Below are 25,442 nucleotides of genomic sequence, written 5' to 3' on the forward strand. Positions count from 1 at the left end.
TTATTTGTTTCCAATAAGAAACAAATAAGACAAAATTAGACAAAATCATGTGTCATGTAGCCTCTGTAAGGTGAGTTGAAATCTTAATATTTTAAAACCTTTTAAAACCAATGTTTGCATGGCCATCTGCTTTATTTGACTAACGTACCCTGCTGTAAAATCCCACTATGCCAGCTTGATACAATAGTGGGCATGGGCTGGTCAACCAGCTAGTGATGGTAGCTTCAAAACATAGCTTGAGCTAGCATGGTCAAGCCATGTCAAGCTGGGAGCTGGTATGAACTGGTCAACCAGCTAAACCATGCTGAGCTGGGAGCAGGTGATTAGTGAATATCGGGCCAATGAGGTAGAGGTATGCTGTACCTGCTCCTTGAGTTCACCCAGCTGGGATGTCAGGTGAGTGACCAGCTTCATGGTGGAGCCCAGTCTGTCCTGCAGGTTCCTCATCTCGTTCTGCTCGCCGTCGCTGTCCGTCACCACCAGAGACATGGCCTGCATGCGTGGGAACCAGTCCAGGTTCTTGCTCTGGAGGTCATTTAGAGAATCACAAGCAAATCCTCATTTGAGCATACGTGCCTACCCTGCAGTGAGATCCAGCCATGGCTGAGCTGGACAAACTGGTCATGAGCTGGTCTAGCTGGGTATGAGCTGGTCATGAGCTGGTCTAGCTGGGTATGAGCTGGTCATGAGCTGGTCTAGTGGTGCATGAGCAGGTCAACCAGCAAAGCCAAGCTGGGGTGAAAACGACCCTCGGTTTAGTCACAAGGAATGCTCATTTAAAATCGGCCCAGGCTGTGTGGCTCATCCATACACACTCTCAAGAAAAAAGGTACAATGTCTTGTCACGGAGGTGGTGTCTTATAGGTACATAAATCTGTAATCCTAGCAATATAGTATAATTAATTTTTACATTTTTTGCTTGTCAATGATTACTGTACTTTCATGGTACATTAGGAAAATTTGTTCTGTAAGGAACACAAATGTACCCCCACCGTACCTTTATTTCTTGAGAGTGCACGAGAATGAGAACAGTGCCTTAACCGGACAAGCCACACAGGCGACCCATTTATTTCATTTTCATTTGAAATTGAAAAAAAACAATTGAACAAAAGCACCTTGATCATCAGGGCCACGTAGCTCTCAGGGCCGGTGTAGTCCGTCTTGTTCTTCTCTCTCACCAGCACGATGAAGTACAGGTAGTTCCAGATGTTGTGCTCCACCTTTATATGTTCCTCAAAGGATACCGTCTTATTATCAAACTTGTCCCTCTCCAAACCTGGTTTAGGACAAAATACTGAGGGTTACATCCACAGGTTGAACACAGAACACAGGACAGAGCTGTGTCTATATTAACACAGGCAGGAGACAGAACACAGTGCAGAGTGCAGAGCTGTGTCTATATTAACACAGGCAGTCGACAGCAGACCTAGGTCAAAAATGTAATTGTTTTGGATTCAAATACTTTTCCACGCTTTACTGAGGTTGTCTGGTGTATTGCAACTTATGGAATACTCTCAAACTCCACCTTCTGGTCCTCTTGGTTCAGTTGCACCAGACAAGATCAATTGAGCACAGAGAAGTACTCGTATCCAAGATAATGACGTATTTGGCCCAGGCCTGGCAGACAGAACGGAGTGCAGAGATGCACTCTATCAGGCTTGATCTTCCCTCACCGCAGATGAAGCAGGTCGTTTTGAGGATCTCCTCCTTCTTCTGTTTCTCACTGCGCAGGTCAGCGAAGGTGTCAATGATCACCCCGAAGATGAGGTTGAGAACAATGATGATTACGGTGAAGTAGAAGAGCAGGTCGTAGACCACACGCGCTGAGAACAGCGACTCCTACAGGACAGGCACAATCACATATCTTACAGTTAAGCCATATCACATGCGAGTATCGAAGATAATCACATCCGTGACGATATACAGTACAACAGCACAACCTCAAGTATGATATCAGCTGGCTAATTAGCCAGTCAGTCTTTGCATTTGTTTATAGAGATGCCAGCAATGTGAGACAGTTACAGTAGCTAATAATTCTGTGAACAATGCGGATTGATACCGGATGGTGATGAGGTCAGATTGATGTTGTACTGTATATTGGCACTAATGGAATGTCTCTTGTCCAATCAAAATACTCAACTGAAACTGTTGTATAAATGTAATTACATACAGCAGAATGATATGTTCTTCAGTTGGAGCACGTTTGTGTTTGTTAGCGTGTTTGTGTTCGTTGTGAGCATGTTTGTGTTCGTTGTTAGCATGTTTGTGTTCTTTGTTAGCACGTTTGTGTTTGTTAGTGCGTTTGTGTTTGTTGTTAGCATGTTTGTGTTCATTGTTAGCACGTTTCTGTTTGTTAGCATGTTTGTGTTTGTTAGCGCGTTTCCTTACGTTTTTGGAGGGTTTGCGCAGCACGTCTCCGACCCCGCCCCCATTCCGCAGGCCATGGTTCATCACCGTGACGATGCACATCAGCAGGGTGTCACAGGAACGTTCCATATTGTCCTCTTCCTCTGCAAGGGAATGTAAAAAGAAATGCTTTCTAAACCCACAGTCACAAAGCCTTCAACCCATAACCTCCAACGCTCCTCGATAGGGAAAAGCACTTTCACTTCTCAATTAGGGACACTGAATTTCAGCTGAGATAATCATTACTGAGGTTCACTTCACCTTCTCGGTGTCCTCCTGGATGAGCATTAATATGACCTATGATTTTTTAGAGCTTTTGCATAATCTGATTGTCCTCTCCCACAGAGGAAGCCAGAGCAAGAGGGCGCAGTGGACGGGCCAATGGGATTAGCACAGTGTGCACCCAGTGCTCATGGGAGTAGTATTATGTAGTATCACCACAAACACAGGCAGAAGACAGAACTTAATTATGTCAGATACCTTTTGTAAACTACAATATTTTTGTCATAGAAAATGCCGAAATCTCACCTGCCAAGGTGGAAGTAAAAGCAAACAAGTTAGACGCCACTGCCAAGGTAGCAGGTGTCATTGTCAAGCCCTGACTATATGAATAAACAGTGTGTTTAGCGTGCTCAGTGTGTTCAGTGTTTAGCGTGCTCAGTGTGTCAGTGTGCTCAGCATGTTCAGTGTGCTCAGTGTGTTTAGCGTGCTCAGTGTGTTTAGCATGCTCAGTGGGTCAGTGTGCTCAGTGTGTTAACATGCTCAGTGTGTTTAGCGTGCTCAGTGTGGTCAGTGTTTAGCGGGCTCAGTGTGCTCAGTGTGTTTAGCGTGCTCAGTGTGTTTTGCATGCTCAGTGTGTTTACCGTGCTCAGTGCATTTACCGTGCTCAGTGTGTTTTGCATGCTCAGTGTGCTCAGTGTGTTTAGCGTGCTCAGTGTGTTTTGCATGCTCAGTGTGTTTACCGTGCTCAGTGCATTTACCGTGCTCAGTGTGTTTTGCGTGCTCAGTGTGTTCAGTGTCCTCAGTGTGCTCACTGTGTCAGTGTGCTCAGTGTGTTTAGCGTGCTCAGTGCGTCAGTGTCCTCAGTGTGCTCACTGTGTCAGTGTGCTCAGTGTGTTTAGCGTGCTCAGTGTGTTTAGGCAGTTCTCACCCTCTGGCTGCTTCTCCTCCGTACTGCAGCTGACCCCATCGCCACTGCAGGTCAGGACATCCCGTGAAATGTCACTGGGCCCAGTGTCTGCAAAGCCACATTACAGCGTACCGTAGTTTATTACATGCTATTACAGCTTATTAATGTAATGCATATACTGTAATTACAACATACAATAATTACAGCTTATTAAAGTTATAAATATACTGTAATTACAACATAATTACAGCTTATTAAGGTAATATATATACTGTAATTACAACAATTACAGCTTAATAAAGTAATGCATATACTACAATTGCAATATAATGAATAATTACAGTATAAACATCATCTTATCACAGCAGAAAAACAGTATGCTAGCCCACAATACACAGCTTGACCATTAATATGGCTGTTTAAAATCTCTATCGCCCAATGTACAGACATTATAATAATAATAATAAATGCTAAATACTATGCTAAATTTTTGACGTTGTTGTTGACACTGCTGCACCTTTTGAGGGGCTGGGCAGGCGGTCGACCTCCATGATGAAGTCGTCCTTCAGGCAGAGGAAGCCCACAATGGAGAAGAGGTACACCAGAATGAGGGCCAGCAGTGCCGTGAGCAGGATGGAGCGACCATTACGCGTCACGCTCTTGATCACGTTGAATAGGGTCTCCTCCCGGTAGATCAAATCAAACAGCTGTGAGCAGAACGCAGACATGTTGTCAGGCAGCAGGACAGAAGAACCAATTGCAGTTCTGGGGTGTTCATTGAGAGTAGTCAGACAGATGTTGGCAGACAGGAACAGCAGATATAATCACTATCGTGGTCGGGGTGAGAAGCAAAATCCAAGCACCGAACAGCCGACAGTACAAAACGTAATCCGACAATTATCAGTCAAAAGTCCTATCAAAATCCGGTCTGGATACACAAAACAAGACAATACACAAAGCAGACAGGCAGGAAACCACTGGAAAGAATGGCATACACACCTTACAATCTGGCAAAGGCGAAAGCAAACAGACAGGTTAAATACACAGAATGATTGAACAGAACAGGTGTGAGTGAGGGAACCAGGTAAAGAGACACAGGTGAACTGAATGACAGAATTAATTAAAACTACAGAAAGTGAAGCGGGACAAGAGGCACAAAAAACACAGGAACACAGGAAAACAGAAACACAGAAACACATGAAAACAGAAACATAGGAACACAGAAACACAGGAAAACAGAAACACAGGAAAACAGAAACACAGGAAAACAGAAACACCGGAACACAGAAACACAGGAAAACAGAAGCACAGGAACACAGAAAGCGCTAAGCAGGGGAATGCAGAGTATGACATAAGTGTAGGCACGGAAAACTACATTACATTACATTTTATTTAGCAGACGCTTTCATCCGAAGGGACGTATTAAGCTACACACTGGATAAGCTACATCTGACAAAGCCATGAACATTATTTCCACTACATATGGCAAATAGGCTAAGTCAGTAATAAGTAAGACTAACTAAAGTACCAAGAAATAGAAATGCAAACATAATATATATATATATATATATATATATATATAAAACTGCAACTAGATTAGACTACAAAGTACAACATGAAGTTAAAAAATGGACAGGTGAAAACAAATGGCAATGGATCAGGGTAAGTGCCATAGTAAGTTGGAGAACTAAGTTGAATCTTAAACATGCTTTATTAAGATCACTTGATGTTCTCAATTCAGCTCATTGCCACTTACATTACTTTGTTGTAGGAGCCTAACCCAACACCAATATTACGCTGAGTCTGGGATATGAATAAGCCATCTAAACTAGGCTCCTTGATCACGTGTAAACTGAATAAAGGACATTAGAAGGCAATAGCTCATAAAACACTGTATACTGTAACACAGACAAAGTCAACATCCCTCCCTACCTCCCTGTGAACCTTAATTGTTGTCTTTGTGATTTACGTAGTGTTTCGGTATTTTTAGTTGGCTAGGTAAGCAGTATTTGGATAGTTAAGTTTGGTCACTTTTGCTTTGTTGTTTGTTTATTTGTTGATTTAAAAAAATAATAATAATGAATAAAAAAAAATAGGCCCTGGTCCTTATCTTTGTTGTACGTGTAGCAATTGAAATTGTACTTCCCTCTAGGGTCTTTCAGCGCACTTAGCCCTGGTTATGGGTATGCACTTTGTTGTACGTCGCTCTGGATAAGAGCGTCTGCCAAATGCCAATAATGTCAAACTCAACAATAAATTATAGGGTATTCCTATAATAACTTCTGAATGCACTGAGTGGTATATACACACTATGCACTCTACCTTTTTTATATATACACACTGTGGTCTGTTGATGTGTGTTATGCATATGGGTGTCAGTAGATGTGTGTTATACATACGGTGGTTAGTAGATGTGTGTTATACATATGGTGGTCGTGTGTTATACAGATGGTGGTCAGTAAATGTGTGTTATACAGATGGTGGTCAGTAGATGTGTCTTATACATATGGTGGTCAGTAGGAGTGTGTTATACATATGGTGGTCTGTAGATGTGTGTCATACAGATGGTGGTCAGTAGGTGCATGTTGAAACCTCACTAGGATGCTGTAGAAGAGCTCATGGACACACAGTCCCAAGGTGCTGGTCAGAACGTAGGCCAGGTGGTACAGGAACTCCATATCCATCACCATGGCTCGATAGCCCATGATGAATGTGCCGTTGTTTCCCACAAAGCTCACCACAAACACTATCTTATTGATAAGCTACAGAGGAGACATGAAGGACAGAAAGCTTAAGTAAAATCAGGACAAAATTAGGAGAAAAACAGCAATTAAACTCAAAATATGATGTCCACAGCTTCTAGCCTTCATAATACCATCCCACAAGTTCAATATAGATGTAGCCAGAATTATGTGTTTGACCATTATGGTATGTATTCAGTATGCGCTATTGAACAGTATTTAGTATGTGTTTCCAACTGATGGTCAATTCAGCCTTCAGGGTGCACAGTCAGTGCTAGTGTGTGTGTGCTGCAGAGTCTGTACTGCAGTGTGTCTGTGCTGCAGAGTGTCTGTACTGCAGTGTGTTTGTGCTGCAGAGTGTCTGTGTTAGTGTGTCTGTGCTGCTCTGTGTCTGTGCTGCAGTCTGTCTGTCTGTGCTGCAGTGCGTCTGTGCTGCAGTGTCTCTGCTGTAGAGTGTCTGTGTGACAGTGCATCTGTGCTGCAGTGTCTGTACTGCAGAGTGTCTGTGTGACAGTGTGTCTGTGCTGCAGTGTCTCTGCTGTAGAGTGTCTGTATGACAGTGCATCTGTGCTGCAGTGTCTGTACTGCAGAGTGTCTGTGTGACAGTGTGTCTGTGCTGCAGTGTGGTGTGAGCCCAGCTTACGTTGAGGACGCCCAGCATGACGAGAGTGGGGCTGATGCCGAAGTAGTAGATGGAGCGCAGGATGAGGGCGATGGTGAGGGGCCGCAGCCCGTAGCGCTGGGAGAACAGGCCCATCACGGACAGGCCGGCAAACCCCCAGAACAGCATGGAGAGCACTGAGGAGTCCACAGGCCCTGCTAATACAGCAGCACAGCATTAGCTATTCAGAAGCGTCAGCTACACTCTCAGACAAAAAGGCCTCTTTGGCTTGTCTCCATAGAGCAGTGTTCTCCAACCCTGGTCCTGGAGAGCTGGTTTTTGTTTTCACCTTAAAATCACAACCCTGTTCAGATGCAGGTAACCTGGTCAGATGAGTTAACTGTGTACTCAACTGCTCTAATTGATTAATTAAGTGCAGAGTAGAAAAACCAGCAGACCCTGAACCCAGAACCCTTTGTAGTTCTTTATGGAACCCTCTATCATAGGTTTGAAGTGTGAAAGCTCCTCAACAAAGAACCATTTTGCTTGACAGAAAACCCTTGAACTTAATAGGCTTCTTCTGGCCCCCAAATCCAAATCCAGGCCTGGTGTTCTTTTCTCCTGGGTAATTAGTGCTACTGACCAGTCTTCACACCTCACTCCCAGGTAAAGGGAGGGTGGAAAACCAGCAGTTCTCAGCCCTCGAGGACCGTGAGTTGCTGATACCTGTTCACCTGAGTGCTTCTGCACAGTGACAACATTTTAAATTTGTGAAAGAGAAATGACTGTACTGCTGATCCTCACACCCCCCTACTGACCCTCCCCCGACGCCAATCCACTGAAACCGGCTTCCCTCACCTTGCCCTGAGTCAAAGGGGTAGAAGAAGGCGATGATCAAGTTGATGAAGACGGCCAGGTTGAAAGAGATGCTGCCCCACAGCGTCATCTTGCCAGAGAACCAGTACAGCACAGGCATACCTAGCCAGGAGCAGAGAGGCAAAGAGTACAGGTCTGTCAGTGAACCAGTACAACACAGGCATACCTAACCTGTCAGGGTGGGGGGGACAGAGGAACCAGAAGCAGACACAGGGGTGTGGAAAAAATGGCTTTAATGGTTTTAAGGAGAGCGTAATCCAGACAGGCAATGGGTCAAAACCGGGAAGGCAATCCAAAAACAGGGCAGAGGTACAAAGTCCACAAAAACTCCGAAACCACCCGAATAGTGAAGCTCACAGACGGGGGAGTGACTCGGGATAAAAAACATTTAGACACAGACATCACAGGGGAAGACAAGTGCAAAGACTAATGAATGTAAACAGAACACCAGAATATGAATATGAATAAAATAGTTTGGGTAGAGGAGTACACTTGCATCTTATGACTCAGTACTTGAGGGCTTACTGAACTGACATAATCAACTGTCCTGATCATGGTTATCAGTGTATCAAATACACTAGTATCTTCTCTGTTCTGTGATTTATAAATGGTTTCACAAAATTACAAATGGGAAGAGACCAATGGTGTGATTTTGGCATGCCAAATGGATATTATACAATGCAGTCTGTAAGTATTTGGACAGTGACACATTTTTTGCTGTTGTTTTGTTGTTTATATTCCAGCAAACAAAGTTTGTGAACTGTGTCATTCCTACGCAGTTCACCTAATATGGATGTAAAAACCCTCAAATTAAAGCTGAAAGTCTGCACTTTTGCCAGTGTTTTTTTTTTTATTTCTTTTTGCTGGAGTACGGAGCAAAAACAACACTGCACGGTATATGGTAAACAAATATACATTATATTATATATCTATAGCGCAGAAATGAAAGGCAAGGAGAACCTACATAAGTCAAAACAAATAATTAAATTATAGAAACAGTAACCTAGGACGGATTACTTCAGGGTTTTTTTTTTATATAACAGTTTTAATGAATGCTTTTGATTGGCCAAGGCAGTTTTTGTGCGTGATGCTGGATGTTTTAAATATTTAAAGGGCATTTGAGGGTCAGTGGGGCTGTACATCTTTCACAATTATAAATATGAATGCCTGTTTTCATAACACCTTACCAATGGTAGGTCATCAGGATCTCTAAATATAAAAATATATTTTATTGAAAAAAAAAACCAGAAAGAACATCAGGACACCCCAGTGAACTATCCCTTCAAAATAGACAACACATGCTTAAGTAACACATTTGCAAGGACTGCATGCACATAAATACCTCTCCAGGCATAAGTCCCTGGCCAGAAGAAAAGTTGGGAGGTTGGGAGGGCAACTCAAATGGAAAAAATAGCAGAGTCAAGACTAAGAGAGCCACGAGAGAGGTAGAATATGAGGCAGAGGAGTGATAAAGGTTCACCTACTTCTGAGTTTTTTCTGCCACTCCATTTCGTTGTGCAGGAAGGTGCTCTGCTGAAAGAAGTGTGTAACCTTGCTGCCCTGCTCGTCCTGCTCCGTGGTGGTGAACACGCGGAACTTCGACTCCTCCGTCAGGAACTCGCAGATGGGATGCACCGGGAAGACTATCTGCTCCATGCTGCGATCGTCCCGCACGATCTGCTCTCCGTTATGGTGAGAAAGAGAGAGAAGAGAGAGGCAGCGAGAGAGGCAGAGAGAGAGAGAGAGAGAGAGAGAGGAGAGAGAGAGGCAGAGAGAGAGGCAGAGAGAGAGAGAGAGGAGAGAGAGGCAGTAATGTAATGCAAGTCCTACAAAATCTTGAAATGCGTAACAGCTGGGTTTAATCAATGAAACGTTTGGCAGCTGAATATACATAAATATACAAGTAATTTACCATGTTTCCTGAAGCTAGTCTGTACCTCATAAGAACTATAAAAGCCTTTAAATGATTGACAGTAACAATTGAATTAAAAAAATCTAATGTCACAGGCCAGACTGGTGCACATGGAGGGATTATACCCTTGAGCAAGGCTCTTCACAATAAAAAATGACTGTCTTGTAGGCTTGTAATAAGTATAAGTATAATAAAGTATATATAAGTATAATATGTATAAGATTTTCTCTCAAGTAGAAAATGTTGTTGTTGCTCGTTTTAAGTTACTGTTTGCTTGACAACTGAAATTTTCTTATCCCATTGGCAAATCTTGAAATGCGTCAAACCTCATTGGCACTATTTTAGTCTTATTTAGCAAAACAAATAAGATTGAATTCTTTATTTTGCCTTATTGCTTTATTCTGTAAAAGCACTACTGTCGCACTGTTGCAGCTGATAAATGAGAGTTTTCGGGAGTCTGAGGGAGACCTCGATCTGAGCCGTGTGCTGCTCGTAGAACTCCAGCGGATCCTCCTCGGGAGCCTCGGTCGTGGCCGTGGACTTGAGCATCTGAGACAGGGGCCGGTTATTCAGGTTCAGCTGCAGACAGAGCACAGCGGAGCGGATGTAAACCATCTGGCCCAGGTGTCAGGCGGAGAAATGAATGAGTGTGATGTGGGCTTGTGCGCTGTGGGCAGGGGAGAGCGGATCACCATGGAGGAGATGCCCTCCTCGACCTCCTCCTTCCTCCTCTTCGGGGGTTTCAGCAGGTTCAGCAGGGACTTGTTATGCCGAGCCAACTGCAGAGGTGGAGGACAGTCACAGCCTCAGTATCTCATGTGATAATGATGTTAATGCTACTAATATTACTACAGCTACTGCTGCTACTACTACTACTACTACTACTGTTGCTACTAAAACTACTACTACATCTACTACTGCTGCTGCTACTACTACTGCTACTGTTGCTACTAAAACTACTACTACATCTACTACTGCAGCTACTACTACTTAAATTGGGGACATGCACAATCTCAATAAAGCAGCTTATTGTCAGGACTGGTGGACAGAAGGACCAAACACAGACTCAGGGATCAGAGGAGGGCAGGGCAGGCTTTAATGACGATAGGCAGATAAGGCAGGCAGTGTTCGAATACCAGGCAAACACGTAAGACAGTCTGTTTAAACTGGGTAGGCAGTCCAAACAAGCGACAGAACCAGAAACGTAGTCCAAGAATCAGAGTCCAATAAGCCAGCCAGAGTTTGGTGACAGGCGATCCAGGAAACAAACAGAACAGAAAGCGAACAGAACAGAGATCATACAGGTTACGGGACAGGGAAGCAGAGGTTAGAACTAAACAGAGACTATGCATAACAGCCAGAACGAAACAAACTAGCCAAGAACAGAACAACAGGCAGGCTTAGAGGACAATCCTCCCTGGAGCAATGTGGGGTTAAGGGCCTATTCTACGCAAGCCTGTCTGATGTAGTGCTCTCTTCGCAGATCTGGACAGTACCTGAAGGCCCAGGATGTAGATATTGTGGCCAACCTCACGAGGTGACACCTCCCCGTCTTCACAGTCCACCTCCTGCAGGTAGGCCTTTTTTATCACCTCCACCTGTCGGCCCGCAAATGCAAACGGTCTCAATGGTTATTGCTAGAGAAATGCCAGTGGGATTATGTCTTAAATATGGTATTTGTTCATATGACAAAATTTTAGATGGTGACTTTAAGAAAAAAAAAGCTATGAGTGTGCTATGAGTGAAAGTGAGAGCGTGAGAGAGAGAGAGAGAGAGAGAGAGAGAGAGAGAGAGAGAGAGAGAGAGAGAGAGAGAGAGAGAGAGAGAGAGAAATAGAGAGAGAGAGATGAGAGATGGTGATATTCCTGACCAGTTCGCGGGGTCGGAGGTTAAATAGAATCCTCTCAGCATTCTCGCTGTCATGCCTGCTCTCCATCAGACCCAAGAGCAGTTTGGAGGCATTGTCCTGGAGACAGCAGATACAAAGCTGATGAGTAATATTCATATCTCATCTTGCACAGGGCGTTCGTAGTTACAGAACTGGACTGTATTACAGAACTTAACTCTGTGTTAAAGTTCTGAATTCTGTTACAATGCTATATGAAAATAATATTTTGCAAACTACCCAATACAGTACATAAAGTTGACATTGTGTAAAGTTCTGTATTTGTAGCATAAAACATGATGAATGGAGTGACAGAATGAGGTATAAAAAAGGAAGTATACTGTAAGAGCAGGTATAACTGAGGTTAGGAGGAGAGGTGTGACACACCTCAGGTTAGGACTGAGGTAAAAATAAATGTTATGGGTTATGTTGCAGGTTTGGATGAACCTGGACACACCTTTAGCTGTAGTACCATGTCCATGCGGTTGCGACACAGGGGGCTGATATCGTTCAGGATAAGCGCCGTAATGATGTCGATGCCGTTACACTCGTGGGTGACAATGCACGTCTGTGAGAGAGGACATAGGCATTTTCACAGGCACACCCTGGGTACCATTGCTACCATTGAGGTATTTTAAAACTATATTTAATTAATCACAAAAAAACATTTTATGTGAAATGTTTGCATTTGCTGAAACCCCAAAAGACAGCAAATTAAATTGATCAGCACTAACGCTAACATCAGCCTGCTCTCCATCAAGCCTTACTTTTTACACCGGGAGGTTTGATTAATACTTGATAGGTAATTTTAAATATTCATTAAAAATAAAACCCTTGTCCGAGAGCTTGCATTAATACATTCTCGCTTGAATTCTTTCTCAACCAAAGTTTTTTTGTTTTTATAGTATGCAGAACGATGCATGATTTAAAACTAGTTAGCGTCATTGTTTTCCATTTCAACGATAATTCTGCTGTCTGAAATGCATTTCTTCAGTCAAATCCTAAGGAGACACCAGTTGTCTGGCATCAACAAGGTATTTGCACATTATATTCCTAGATATATTGCATGTATAATAACAAATATCCCATATCAACCAGTCAGTCAGCTCGCGAGGTAGATCGCAAACTACTTTTAAAAGCCTAACTATAGGCTAGCTAGTTAACTAGCTGGCATAAGCTAACACTGTAACAGCCATTTTTTGTGTAGCTAGAGCTGGCTAGCCCAGTTAACTGACTTCGTTGGTGTTTATGGCGAGCGTAATAAACTAACGTAGCTGGTGATTTAGCTGTAAATTTTCTGCTTATGTACGCCGACCAAGCTGGTCTCTTTTTGACCGCCCTTGTTTGCTGTATCCGACACGTTTTCACAAATTGAGTGCTTGCTTGCCGCTTTGGACAGTGAGTGGCTGCTTCTACAGTTGGTGTGCTATGGAATGTCAGCTGGCTGGGTACGAACGTTAACTGCACGGGATGACTATGCCGAACATAACGGTCCCCCATAACGGCTTCAGATTAGCCTCATGTTAGCATTGTGTCTCACCATGTTAAGTTTACGGGGAATTCATCGTCGAAATGTAAAGTTTTGAGGTCTAATTCAAATTGAATAAAATGTAAAGTCAGGAAATTTCAAAAAGCACGTATATTTCTGATTTACCCTTAGAAAGAGTAGTCTTGTGTCGGGAGCCGTTGGATTTAAATTCAGTTATTGTTGCGGGAAAAAGGTATCAGTAGCACAGAAATGGCACAGCGAAGCAATACCAAAACCAGTAGCTGGCGAGCCCGTTGCCATTTTAGTAGACGTGCGAAATGGCACTGAGATTGGTTTTGAAAGGGGTGAGATACTGAGGTTCAAAGGTGGAAAACCAATGCAGATATTTAATTCTTTACTAAAAACCGAAGTTCTGTAAAATTTAGTAAAAACTTCTTTTTCAGTTTCAATTCATTTAGGAGGGCAATGAAGGGAGGGATCTTTTAATATTTAATCTAGAGGCACATGTATAACATTTATACCTTAAAATGCATCCTCGAATGACGAAAGTTAAAGAAAAAAAAAGAGCACACCCTGGCCTAACCCACCACATGCCATCCTAGCCAAGTTTCTTGACCTCTGCAACCCGCTCACATGCACAGGGTGTTCCCTAGATGTTTCCGTACCCAGCCAGGTGAGAAAAGTAGCCAGCTAGGTGTGTTGCCAATGGTTCTGTTGACATAACATTTGCAAAAAAAAAAAAAAAAAGTGTGAACCTTAAATATACTGTATGCCTAAAGGTAGCCTGCGAAAATAAGGTGTGTAATCAGCCATTTAGCCGACAGCTGGCGCCTTGCCCCACTCTCAGGAGAGATGTAATCTAAATCCATAAAAACCCAGATTGACGAAGCGCTGCGCTGGGTGGAAGCGTTTCCCGTGGCACCTGACCTGGTTCTCCTGGCAGGGACCCTGGCAGTACTCCGTGAGCGTCTCCAGGGTCTGGATGATGAGCCCCACGTTGCTCTCGTTGATGTAGAGCCCCAGAAGGCCCAGGCCCCCTGTGGTGCTGCCGCACATGATGTCCAGGAACTGCAGCGTCTCGCACACCAGGTTGTAGTTGGTCTTGTTGTTCTGGCAGCGCAGGAAGTTCTGAGGCAGGAGAGACATGTTAAACACCTTTCGTGATTTACCAACGCACGGCAAAAAGTGACGTGTTTAAGATGTTTTAGTCTTGATCTATTTTTCTTTTCTCCCAAGTAGAAAATCCAAATGTTTTTTTAAGTTAATATTTGAAATTTTCTTATTCCATTGGTAAATCTTGAAATGAGTCAAACTGTCTAACCTCATTGGCTATATGTGCGTCATATTGCAGTGCGGAGGTGCCCTTTTTCCAACAGACATTGCGCAGGTTTTGCATCTCCCTCATTGATAAAGGGACAGTGGTTATTGTTCTGTAGGAATTTGCCAAAGATTTGGCAAATGTTACCAGAAAGTACAACAATGTTCGATTTGGGGATTTCTTCCTGAGAGTGTTCCTGAGCAGACCTTAGATCAGCAGTCAGCGCTGAGCACTGACCTGAGACCGCACTGCAAAACATGAGTTTTAGTCTTGCAATACTTAAGATCTTATTTTTGTTCTCTCAAGCAGAAAAAAATGTTTTAAGTTCCTGTTTGCTTGAGCAAATAATTTGTCTCATTTAGCAAAATGAGACAAATTATTGGGGGCCTCCCCCCCCCCAATCCTTGGCTTTGTGATGCTCTATGAGCTGTCCGAACCCAACTGCGGGCAGCGGAGAGAAAATGGAAAAGGTCCTGTCTCCCCAGTGATATAGCTTCCTTCCATGCCCTCCTATCATCTTTTCACTCCTCTGTCTCTCTAGCTAAATGTTCCTTCTTTCACTCGAAAAGTAACGCGGCCGCTTCTAATCCCCGCAAACTGTTTTCAACCTTCTCCTCTCTTCTGGCCCCCCCCTCCCCCCCACCTCCCTCATCACTCACACCTGATGACTTTGTCTCCTTCTTTGAAAAGAAGGTTGACGCCATTCGCAATTCCTTCTCCCAACCCTCTCCCCCTGCTGACCCTTCTACCTTCCCCAACTCCCTAACCACCTTTTCTCCCCTCTCTGACTCCGACACATTGAAACTCCTTACATCCCACCGCCCGACCACCTGTCCTCTTGACCCCATCCCCTCTCCCCTTCTACAATCTATATCTAATGACATTCTCCCTTTTCTCTCCTCTCTAATCAACACCTCCCTCTCTTCCGGCACCATGCCCTCTTCCCTGAAGAGGGCCAGAGTCACTCCCCTGCTCAAAAAACCTACTCTTGACCCCTCTGCTCTGAGCAACTACCGGCCTGTCTCTCTTCTTCCCTTTCTCACCAAGACTCTGGAACGGGCGGGCTGCTCCCAACTGTCCACTTATCTTCTTCACAACAATCTCCATGACCCCAACCAGTCCGGCTTCAAGAGTGGCCACTCCACTGAGACCGCCCTGCTCGCGGTCACTGAGGCACTCCACTCTGCTAAAGCCAAATCCCTCTCCTCTGTCCTCATCTTCCTCGACCTGTCGGCCACCTTCGATACAGTCAACCATGAGATTCTTCTCTCATCGCTGACTGGGATGGGTGTCACAGGATCTGCACTCGCTTGGTTTTCCTCCTACCTCTCTGGCCACTCCTACCAGATGACTTGGAGGGGCTCAGTCTCTGACCCTCACCCTCTACAAACTGGAGTCCCGCAGGGCTCAGTTCTTGGTTCTCTCCTCTTCTCGCTATACACCATGTCTCTTGGTTCTGTTATCTCTTCCCATGGCTTTTCTTATCACTCTTACGCTGATGATACCCAACTCTATTTCCTTCCCCCCCGATACCCAGATCACCACACAGATCTCTGCCTGCTTGGCTGATATGTGCCATCAAGCCCCTCCAGCTGGTCCAGAATGCTGCAGCCCGCCAGTCACCAGTCAGCCCAGGTCGGCTCATGTCACCCCGCTTCTCATTGGCCTCCACTGGCTTTCTATTGCCGCACGCATCCGATTCAAGGCGTTGGCATTTCAGGCTGCTAAGGGGACTGCCCCACCTTACATACAATCCTTGATCATTCCCTACTCCCCAGCTAGACCACTCCGGTCTGCCAGCTCTGGTCACCTTATGGTTCCCTCACTACGAGCACCTGGCGGTCGAGCTGCACGTTCACGCCTGTTTTCCGTTCTGGTTCCTCAGTGGTGGAATGACTTGCCTACCACTGTCAGGACAGCAGAATCCCTCCCCCTATTTTGATGCAGACTAAAAACACACCTTTTCAAATATTAGTCCTCCCTCCTGATTTCCCCCGCCCCCCTTTCTGATATCCCTATCCCTCTTGTCTAACCCCCCCAAAAAAAGAAAAAAAGAATTTGCACTTATGATGACTATATGTTTAAAACAGCACTTCCTATGTATTTTCCTAGTTATGGATGTGATGCTTTGACTTGTGGAAGAACCTATGCACTTGTATGTCGCTTTGGATTAAAAGCGTCTGCCAAATGACTAAAATGTAAATGCAAAAAAGTAAAGGAAATAAGTGTCAATATAAAACTTATTGCCTTATTCATTGCTTTTTGCAGTGCAGCCGGTGGGACTGACCTGAAGGTCCTGGTTATGGTTCTCACACAGCAGCTGCAGGAAGCGCAGAATGGGCTTCATGATGCTGATGGTGGGGGCCATCTCCACCTCCACCTCGCGCTGCTCTGGCAGGACCGGGGCCGAGACCTGCCCATAATGAGCCGAGTCCGCCATCGGAGGGGACCCTGCTGGGACAAAAGCCACACTGCTGGAGACGGACCACTCCACTTACAGTTGATTAGACTAAGCAGGGTCCAATCCCCCCTGGAGCAATGTGGGGTTATGGGCCCTTGCCCAAGGGCCAAACAGCTGCACTGATCTTATTGTGGCTACACTGAGGCTTGAACCACCAACCTTCCAGGTCCGAGTCAAGCCACTAGACTATAGGCTGCCCCATATAAGGACATCACTGCCAGACAGGCAGTGGCCATACTGCTATGCAGAGAGACCATAATGCTGTGCAGAGACCATACCGCTGCGGAGAGACCATACTGTCAGATGGAGAGACCATACTGCTTTGCAGAGAGACCATACTGCTGGAGAGGGTACTTTTTCTTCTTCGACATGAGAAGATACCAGAGCTGGGTAAGGTTTTATATCTTGGGAGTTTACAATTATCAGTATAGCAACTCGACTGCTTTACTAAACTTTTCTTAAAGGCTCTTGACAAGAAACTGGAAGCGGTCAAGAAGAGGACTACTCCTACTGGTTAAGTAGACACACACCTGGGCTACATGAGGATTTAGGCCAGGCTGTTAAATGGGTGCTCTTTCCTGCAGCAGGCGTCTAAGACCGGGGGCCGGGGGGCCAGAGAGACGCGGACGAAAGAGCTGAGTTCAGGAGATCTGCTACTGATGCCGAAAAGCTACTGTTTGGGATTTATTTACATCACAACCATGAACATGACCACTACTGTCTCAAGACATTAAGAGATAGTACTTAATAATTCACCAATAGCACTACTGAAAATGTCCATAATCCTATCTTCTCTATGCTCAGTTAACCAGACATCCCATGGATAACCCCCACGGAAACTAAGCAGTGGTAGGAAAAGGCAAGCATTGCTGGGCTGAACGACCTCTTCTCGTCATTATATTATGTTAATGGCATCCACCTGACTGTAGCTGGATTACGTACACCAGGGTACCCACCATCCAGGTCCTTGTCATCCTGAGCTTTGTGGGTCATCTCCCCCACGTTGACCGACACGGTGGCCTTGATGTCCTGCTGAGCGTTCTTCATGCGGTCATTCAGGACCTTGAAGAACTTCTCCGATTTGTTGTCGCCCATCATCAGCTTGAAGAAGGAGTTCTAAAGCACGGGACACCCAACAGGTGACGGATGGAGAGGACATTACTGCAATTCCTGTTTCCTGGTCCCGCGGAAGGCGCACACAGCTCAAGCAAGTAGTGACATTGGCACATGTTATCATAAAAAACACACACCAAAATGCTTGCGCAATGTGCTGTGTCACACTTGATGGTCAGAAAAGAAAAGTCTTGCACACTTGCTTAATGGTAAAATAAATCCTATGAATTGTTTTTTGGAGCTTCAAGCAAGTGCTCTTTTCTGATCTTAATATCTTGGTACATGGGGCAGTAGTCCCATGCAAATATTGGTGCGTGTATGTATGTGTGAGAATGAGTGTGTGTGTACAGTATACAGTACTGTGCAGAAGTCTTAGGCACCCTAGACTTATTGTACTATTACAATACACCCTAGTACTATTGCATATATGATTATTTTTTTGTGTCTTAGTATAAAAGAAAACATTTGAGATTTCCAAATATTCATTTTCCAAAAGATTTAATTTTGCAGGGACATTTTTGTATTTAATTTAAAAGTAAAATATTACTGTAAGCAATTGACTACTTTTTACATAAAAACTTGATCAAGGCTGTCTGAGATCAGAAGCAAGAAGCCAACCAAAGTCTGCAGAAGAACTGTGGCAAGTTCCCCAACATGCTTGGAACAACTTCCCTGCTGATTGTCTTGTAGAAATGCAGGACAGTGTTGGGTATCTCAGAGAAGTGATGCAGTTTTAACGCCGAAGGGTAGTCAGAAAAAATACTGATTTGATTCAGTTATTCTGCCAAATTACTAAAATGTAATTTAAAATGTATAGTTTATTTAGGACCTTTCATTGTATTATTTTTGAAAGAATCATATCTGTACAGAATGTTATACAGGTGCCTAAGACTTTTGCACAGTACTGTATGTGTGTGTGTTAGTGTGTGTGTTTGTGTGTGTGTGCTGTTTTCCTACCTGAATCTCAGTGTTCCCTCCCTCCAGGAGACAGATGGCCACCTGAATGCTCTCCTCAAAGATCTTGTCATTCTTGGTGCTCATGATGAGGTCAGTGAAGAGTCGTGTGCCCCCCTCCCTGTCCAGGCGACACTGTATAGCTGCCACAGCAGCCCAGTCTCTCTCCCCCTCCAGCGCTGCACACACACACACACACACACACACACACACACACACACACACACACATACACCCAAATGTAAAAAATGTCAACAAACATAATGCATCAAAAAGTCAGATCCGGAGAAAGTGGGTGTGAAATGCTATAGTCCCTCTTCCTGACATACCTCCCAGCCCCAGCTCAACGATTTCCACCTTGTTGTTGTTTTTCTTGTTGTTGTTGTTGTTGTTGAAGAGATAGTTCTGCACCAGCACCTTCCTGAGGGAAAGACCCTGAGGGGGAGATCATCATAGGATCAGCCTCACTTACAGCAGGGATCATCACATCACAGGCCAAGCTTTTCCACCCTTCACCTGGGAGGCCGGTGTGAAGACAGTCGAGCCAATCCCTAATTGTTCAGTTAACCCTTTCAGTTCCAGGACCAATATGAAATGGCTCCACCCAAATGCCACCCTGAAGGGGTGCTGGCTTTGGTTGAGAAAATTTCTAAAAAGTTTAGGCAACCCAAACTTTAAGAGGGCTTCGAAATAATAGTATAACAGTCATTTTGATTGGTTGAAAAGGTATTAGGTTGAGAGTGCCATATGGCACTGTTGGAACTGAAAGGGTTAATCACCCAGGAAAAAAGAAAACCAGGGCTGGATGTGGATTGGAGGGCCAGAGTTGACCCTGAGCTGGCCCTCAGTACCAGGCGGCACTACCCACTGCAGGCAGTGCGGCGAGCGCGTTCACCGCCTCACCCTGTCGTCAAACTCCAGGGTGCGGATCAGCATCTTCTGCAGGATCCGGAGGACCTTGATGCAGAGCTTGTCCTCGGACACCATGAGGTCCTTGGTGTGCTGGATCAGCCTAGACACAGGTATAACACAGTGATAGCACACCAACAGCAGGTGGAACTAACTAACTCAATAACTCAGTAACTAAATAAGAAACTAAATGTTCTGTGCTCGCTACTGATTGGTTACTGTCAGAGCTGTCGGAACTTTTTTAGTGCGGCCTTCTAGTGACGACCACTTTAGTGGTAGGAAAAGGCGAGCATTGCTGGGCTGGATGGCCAGTTCTCGCCGTTATGTCGCATTTTGTTAACTCACTCACTCACGTACACACACAAACAGCACATGCACAAAACACACACTCTCACTCACTTGGATATGAAGCCGCCGGTTTCACAGCGCAAACGGGCATCGGTTCCCTCCAGGAAGAGCAGCTCCGGCCTGTGCAGCACATCCACCAGCACCGACATCTCTGCATTGACCAGAGGCTTCAGCCTGTCCTCCAGAGTGTTAATGATATCCTGAGAGAGGGACATCAACAACAAATGCAGTTCATCATCAAACTGCAGCACTGATGAACTCGGCTGTGCTGCACCCAAGCACAGGTACAGGAACAGGGTTGTGCTGCTCTAGAACACATGGAGAGGAACAGGGTTCTGCTGCTCCGAAACACATGGAGAGGAACAGGGTTGTGCTGCTCTAGAACACATGGAGAGGAACAGGGTTGTGCTGCTCTAGAACACATGGAGAGGAACAAGGTTGTGCTGCTCTAGAACACATGGAGAGGAACAGGGTTGTGCTGCTCTAGAACACATAGAGAGGAACAGGGTTGTGCTGTACTAGAACACATGGAGAGGAACAAGGTTGTGTTGCTCTAGAACACATGGAGAGGAACAGGGTTGTGCTGCTCTAGAACACATGGAGAGGAACAGGGTTGTGCTGCTCTAGAACACATGGAGAGGAACAGGGTTGTGCTGCTCTAGAACACATGGAGAGGAACAGGGTTGTGCTGTACTAGAACACATGGAGAGGAACAGGGTTGTGTTGCTCTAGAACACATGGAGAGGAACAGGGTTGTGCTGCATTACATTTACATTTACATTACATTATTGGCATTTGGCAGACGCTCTTATCCAGAGCGACATACAGTTGATTAGACTAAGCAGGAGACAATCCTCCCCTGGAGCAATGCAGGGTTAAGGGCCTTGCTCAAGGGCCCAACAGCTGTGCGGATGTTATTGTGGCTACACTGGGATTAGAACCTCCGACCTTGTGTCTCCCAGTCATTTACCTTAACCACTACGTTACAGGCTGCCCCTAACTGCTGCTCCAGAACACATGGAGAGGAACAGGGTTGTGCTGCTCCTGAACACATGGAGAGAAACAGAGTTGTGCTGCTCTAGAACACATGGAGAGGAACAGGGTTGTGCTGCACTAGAACACAGGCAGAATAACAGGGTTGTGCTGTATCCAAGCACAGGTAGAGGAACGGTTATATCGCAGAATACAAGAACTGTAGTTTTTATGAAGTTCTTGTAGACCCATGAGTTACAGTTAGGGTTTGGATGGAGAGAGCAGACCTGCAGCTTTTCGATGATGTTCTTGTAGTCCCAGGGGTTGTTGGGGGCGCTGGTTCGGCTGGAGCGGGTGGGGTTCTTGTAGTTGGGGTTATTGCGGGGGAGGGAGTTTAGCGCACTGGAGCTCAGCATGGTGCTGATCTGGGAGTCCAGGTCCATGGGCAGGATGATGGAGCGGCTCTTTGCTGCAGGAGCGACACGGGACGGGCATTTCTTCAGTCAATCTGCATATCAGCTGTTTGGTTACACTCGCCAAGACATAGGCCAAGCACTGCAGTACTGAGATAACCTAACATTTTTAAATGTATTTTACTCCTTTAAAGAACATTAAAGGAGTAACATGGTGGTTGGTCACACCTTCTACATTTTTATATGCAATTTGCACAAGAGGGTATTGAAGAAACGCGATGAATATCCACGATAATATGTCCATTCTTTAGTTTTGGAGAAGTAAGCATTTGAAATGTTTTGTCCCATTTTCAACCAGTTGAGAATGTTCTCCTAGTAGTACATGAGCATAACCATAACCCTATAACTTGTGACCCACAGTTTGCGCCACTGGCCTACAGGAAAAATGTGCCTTGGAAAAATATGTTTTAAAATACATTTAAATGAGTGAATAATAAAAGAATTATGCACATTTGTTCTATTGTAGCCTAAAGACAACTGGCAAATGTCACATTCAACCACTATGTCACTCCTTTAACAGTTGCCAGGGCAGCGTGTGATGGGATCGGCTGCATTGATCCCTGGGTTTAACATGGGATCGACTGCGATGGTCCCTGGGTTTAACATGGGATCGACTGCAGCTGTTTGAGCAGGAGGACAGGCCACACATTAACATAACTTGCATAGTGTCTCTTTTGATGGATTAGCTATCGGGAGTATCCTTTAATTATATCAGAACGGTTTGGGCTTGCTGTAGGATTTACTAATCTTAGAGAAACCTTGAAATCTTTGTTTTTAACATTGTGAATACAGTATAATACATTATACCATGATGCTTAAATGGTAAATGAAGTTGAAGTAAGAAGGTGCAATGAGAAGGTCCTGGATAAATGATTTGGTCATTATTTCACCAAGGTCAATATAACCTCTATTTAATGTCACACTTCAATCAAACCTTCAGTTTACAGCAAAAAAGAAATCCCACCAAGAACACTACAATAGCTCTTTGAGGAGATGATTTGTAGAATACACTGTAAAGTATTCTAAAAAATAAATAAGATGTTCATAGCAAACAGAGAACTGTTAAGTATAAAAAAATAAAAAAAAAGCCCAATACTAACTTTCACAGTGAAATGTAATTTGTCAGTTGGTTAACTTGCTCTTCTGAGCAATGCTGGAACTCGAAGGGTTACTTCAGCTGAAGGTCATAAGGTTAGTGAAAATACCTCAGCTGGGAGACACTGCCACCTTAAGGCTGGAATAAGTAATGCGAGTATAATCATATTTATAAACGACAAAACAGGCAATTCAGTTCACTAATATTTTATGGCTAAACAGCTATTCTGAGTGAATTTATATACCAACTGGATAAAAGCAACCCTGTTTTGTGAACTGTGAATTGAACTACATATTCTACCTGAAATATGCCCAAAATAGTACCAGAATACTTTTTTTAATCCTTTTGCTGAGATATTTTGGATATTTAGATTCAGATATTTTAGAATTCTAATGACCTGTCAGCTTTAAAATGGGTAGCTATTTACGACAACCTAAAATCAAGAAAAAACACTTCAAATAGCTCTTCTGAAAATTTAATTTAATGGAAATATCAAGCACTGAAAAAAATGGCTGTCTTAACCCGCGTTTTTAGTCTTGACAAAATATCAGCTTCTTTTAGGTTACTGTTTACTTGACTAATGAAATTTCTGTCTCATTTAGCTAAAAAAAAGTAATAGAAATAAGACATTAAGTCTAAATATAAGACAAAGATACTTTGTGTTTGTTTTTCGAGTGTGGAAGCGTAGCAGCCAGCAGAAGAAGAAAGCCTGTTGGTCCCTCACCTGTGGTGGCCAGGGTTCGAATGCAGGCCTCCACCAGGCCCCGCTGCTGGAGCAGCTGCAGCCAGGGGCAGTCCAGCAGGCGGATACTGGACTGCAGGAGCTGAATCAGGATGGTGTGGTGAGTCTGGCCACAGGTGGGGAGGAACAGAGCGAGAGAATTACCCCGACTGCGCATTCTGCCGAAACGCACCATTATCATACCCTCCTTCTCCCTAATTCTGACTGTAGCAACAGTGCCTATAGCCACGGCACTGCCACAGAAACCCCATCTGCAAAGGTGACTGGGCAGATTAGGCATATATCTATTGTCTATATCACCTATTGCTACACACTTCTTTGATTAGACTTGCCATTTTTCCTTTGTCATTATCTTTTGAGGCGAGTGAGAAATTAATACATGCTTTTATTTCCTTGCGGTTCGACTACTGCTATGCTTTGTTTACACGCCCCAACCGGCAATCCATTCTGAGACCACAACCTATGATGAATTCCTCTGCCAGACTCTTGACTGGGACTAAAATAAGTGTCACACATTACCCCTGTATCAGCTGCTCTCCATTGGCTGCCAGTGAATTTTAGAATCAATTTTAACATTGTGGCTATCACTTACAAGGCCTTACATGGCCTGGCACCAAGTTATATTGTAGAGTTGCTAGCCCCATGTGAGACTCAGAGACCTCTTAGGTCTACAAATAATGACATTTTAGCTGGTCCAGAGTCTTGGTTAAGAACTAAAGGAGATCATGTCTTTGCTGACTCCCCTTGAATATAATAGCAAATGAGTAAGTGATGGCTTTTAAATCCCTTCTTAAGACCCAAACTGCCTTTTGCAATTTATGATCTGCTTTAAACTTTTTGTGATGTATTTTTATACATTTATACTACTGTTTTGTCTTTTAGAATTGTATTTAATATTAATATTAATATTAATATTAATATTAATGGCGGCACGGATGGTGCAGTGGGTAGCACTGCCGCCTCACAGCAAGGAGGTCCTGGGTTCGAATCCCGGTCGGCCGGGGCCTCTCTGTGTGGAGTTTGCATGTTCTTCCCGTGTCTGCGTGGGTTTCCTCCGGGTACTCCGGTTTCCTCCCACAGTCCAAAGACATGCAGGTTAGGCTGATTGGAGAGTCTAAATTGTCCATAGGTATGAGTGTGTGAGTGAATGGTGTGTGTGCCCTGCGATGGACTGGCGACCTGTCCAGGGTGTATTCCTGCCTTTCGCCCAATGTATGCTGGGATAGGCTCCAGCCCCCCTGCGACCCTATTCAGGATAAGCAGGTTAAGATAATGGATGGATGGATGGATTAATATTAATGTTAATAAAACAGAGTCTGACTGAGAACCAGGATACTCACCTGTAGAGAGGTACTGTTTTCGGAGAAGGGAGAACTGAAGAAGGCGTTGATGGTGTCGAGCACCACGTGAATGACGTATTTCTCTAGGACCGGGTCCGAGAAACGCTTCTCTCGCTTATTACACACCTGTGGAGAGAAATGAACGATTCTCAGTGTCAGAAGAACAAGCCTCAAGATGAGTGGGCCAGTCTTAGCATTTTTTGGGGTTAAGTTTAGAGCATGCTCTCCATTCTATTTTGTATTTCTGTTTAATAAATAGACTTACCCTGGCCATGTCCACAGTAAAGTCCTCAAACATGTTCCAGATGTGATTGCTGGTATAGATCTCTTTCATCTCCACCTCTGTGTCCACATAGCAGTGGTTCACAAAATTCACATAGGCAATCTTCACCTGCAGAAGACACCTAGCATCAGCTAACAAGCATTCCTAAGCTTCAAATGCAATTTCGACCATGCTCCAGGTTAACACAGTTAAGAATGGAATGTGGACAGACCGAACAGAATCAGTCATTGGCAAAGACACATGGTGTACAAGAACCACCAGAACACTGGAGGTTTTACACGGCAAAAAAGGCCAAATGCAGGGGTTTTTCCACAATATCAAGGGGCAATGTCCCAGACTTGAACCACAACAAAATAATTACTCCTGTTTCTTTGAACCAATTGTATTTTGGTGT

The 25,442-nt window shown here is 44.4% G+C and overlaps 1 protein-coding gene across 2 annotated transcripts in view; it reads right to left on the minus strand.

Moving 5' to 3' along the window:
* Window positions 1-25,442, minus strand: part of itpr3 (inositol 1,4,5-trisphosphate receptor, type 3) — a 77,309-nt gene that overhangs the window by 2,039 nt on the left and 49,828 nt on the right. The window contains exons 32-57 of one of the 2 annotated variants that reach the window (XM_061259231.1): window positions 25,031-25,156; window positions 24,766-24,891; window positions 23,408-23,531; window positions 21,402-21,583; window positions 20,194-20,342; window positions 19,789-19,897; window positions 19,215-19,320; window positions 18,889-19,064; window positions 17,775-17,934; window positions 16,645-16,808; window positions 13,967-14,167; window positions 12,008-12,118; window positions 11,536-11,631; window positions 11,162-11,263; window positions 10,358-10,444; window positions 10,134-10,244; window positions 9,238-9,430; window positions 7,736-7,855; window positions 6,920-7,092; window positions 6,133-6,297; window positions 4,053-4,242; window positions 3,557-3,643; window positions 2,389-2,510; window positions 1,674-1,839; window positions 1,116-1,276; window positions 364-525 (exon numbers count right to left, since the gene is read on the minus strand). In XM_061259231.1, coding sequence (XP_061115215.1) covers window positions 364-525; window positions 1,116-1,276; window positions 1,674-1,839; window positions 2,389-2,510; window positions 3,557-3,643; window positions 4,053-4,242; window positions 6,133-6,297; window positions 6,920-7,092; window positions 7,736-7,855; window positions 9,238-9,430; window positions 10,134-10,244; window positions 10,358-10,444; window positions 11,162-11,263; window positions 11,536-11,631; window positions 12,008-12,118; window positions 13,967-14,167; window positions 16,645-16,808; window positions 17,775-17,934; window positions 18,889-19,064; window positions 19,215-19,320; window positions 19,789-19,897; window positions 20,194-20,342; window positions 21,402-21,583; window positions 23,408-23,531; window positions 24,766-24,891; window positions 25,031-25,156 — 3,669 coding nt within the window. Of the gene's footprint in view, window positions 1-363; window positions 526-1,115; window positions 1,277-1,673; window positions 1,840-2,388; window positions 2,511-3,556; window positions 3,644-4,052; window positions 4,243-6,132; window positions 6,298-6,919; window positions 7,096-7,735; window positions 7,856-9,237; window positions 9,431-10,133; window positions 10,245-10,357; window positions 10,445-11,161; window positions 11,264-11,535; window positions 11,632-12,007; window positions 12,119-13,966; window positions 14,168-16,644; window positions 16,809-17,774; window positions 17,935-18,888; window positions 19,065-19,214; window positions 19,321-19,788; window positions 19,898-20,193; window positions 20,343-21,401; window positions 21,584-23,407; window positions 23,532-24,765; window positions 24,892-25,030; window positions 25,157-25,442 lie in introns of both variants that reach the window. The other variant, XM_061259230.1, reaches the window with a different exon arrangement.

This window comes from Conger conger, chromosome 10, assembly GCF_963514075.1.
Source record: "Conger conger chromosome 10, fConCon1.1, whole genome shotgun sequence".
Taxonomy (NCBI): domain Eukaryota; kingdom Metazoa; phylum Chordata; class Actinopteri; order Anguilliformes; family Congridae; genus Conger; species Conger conger.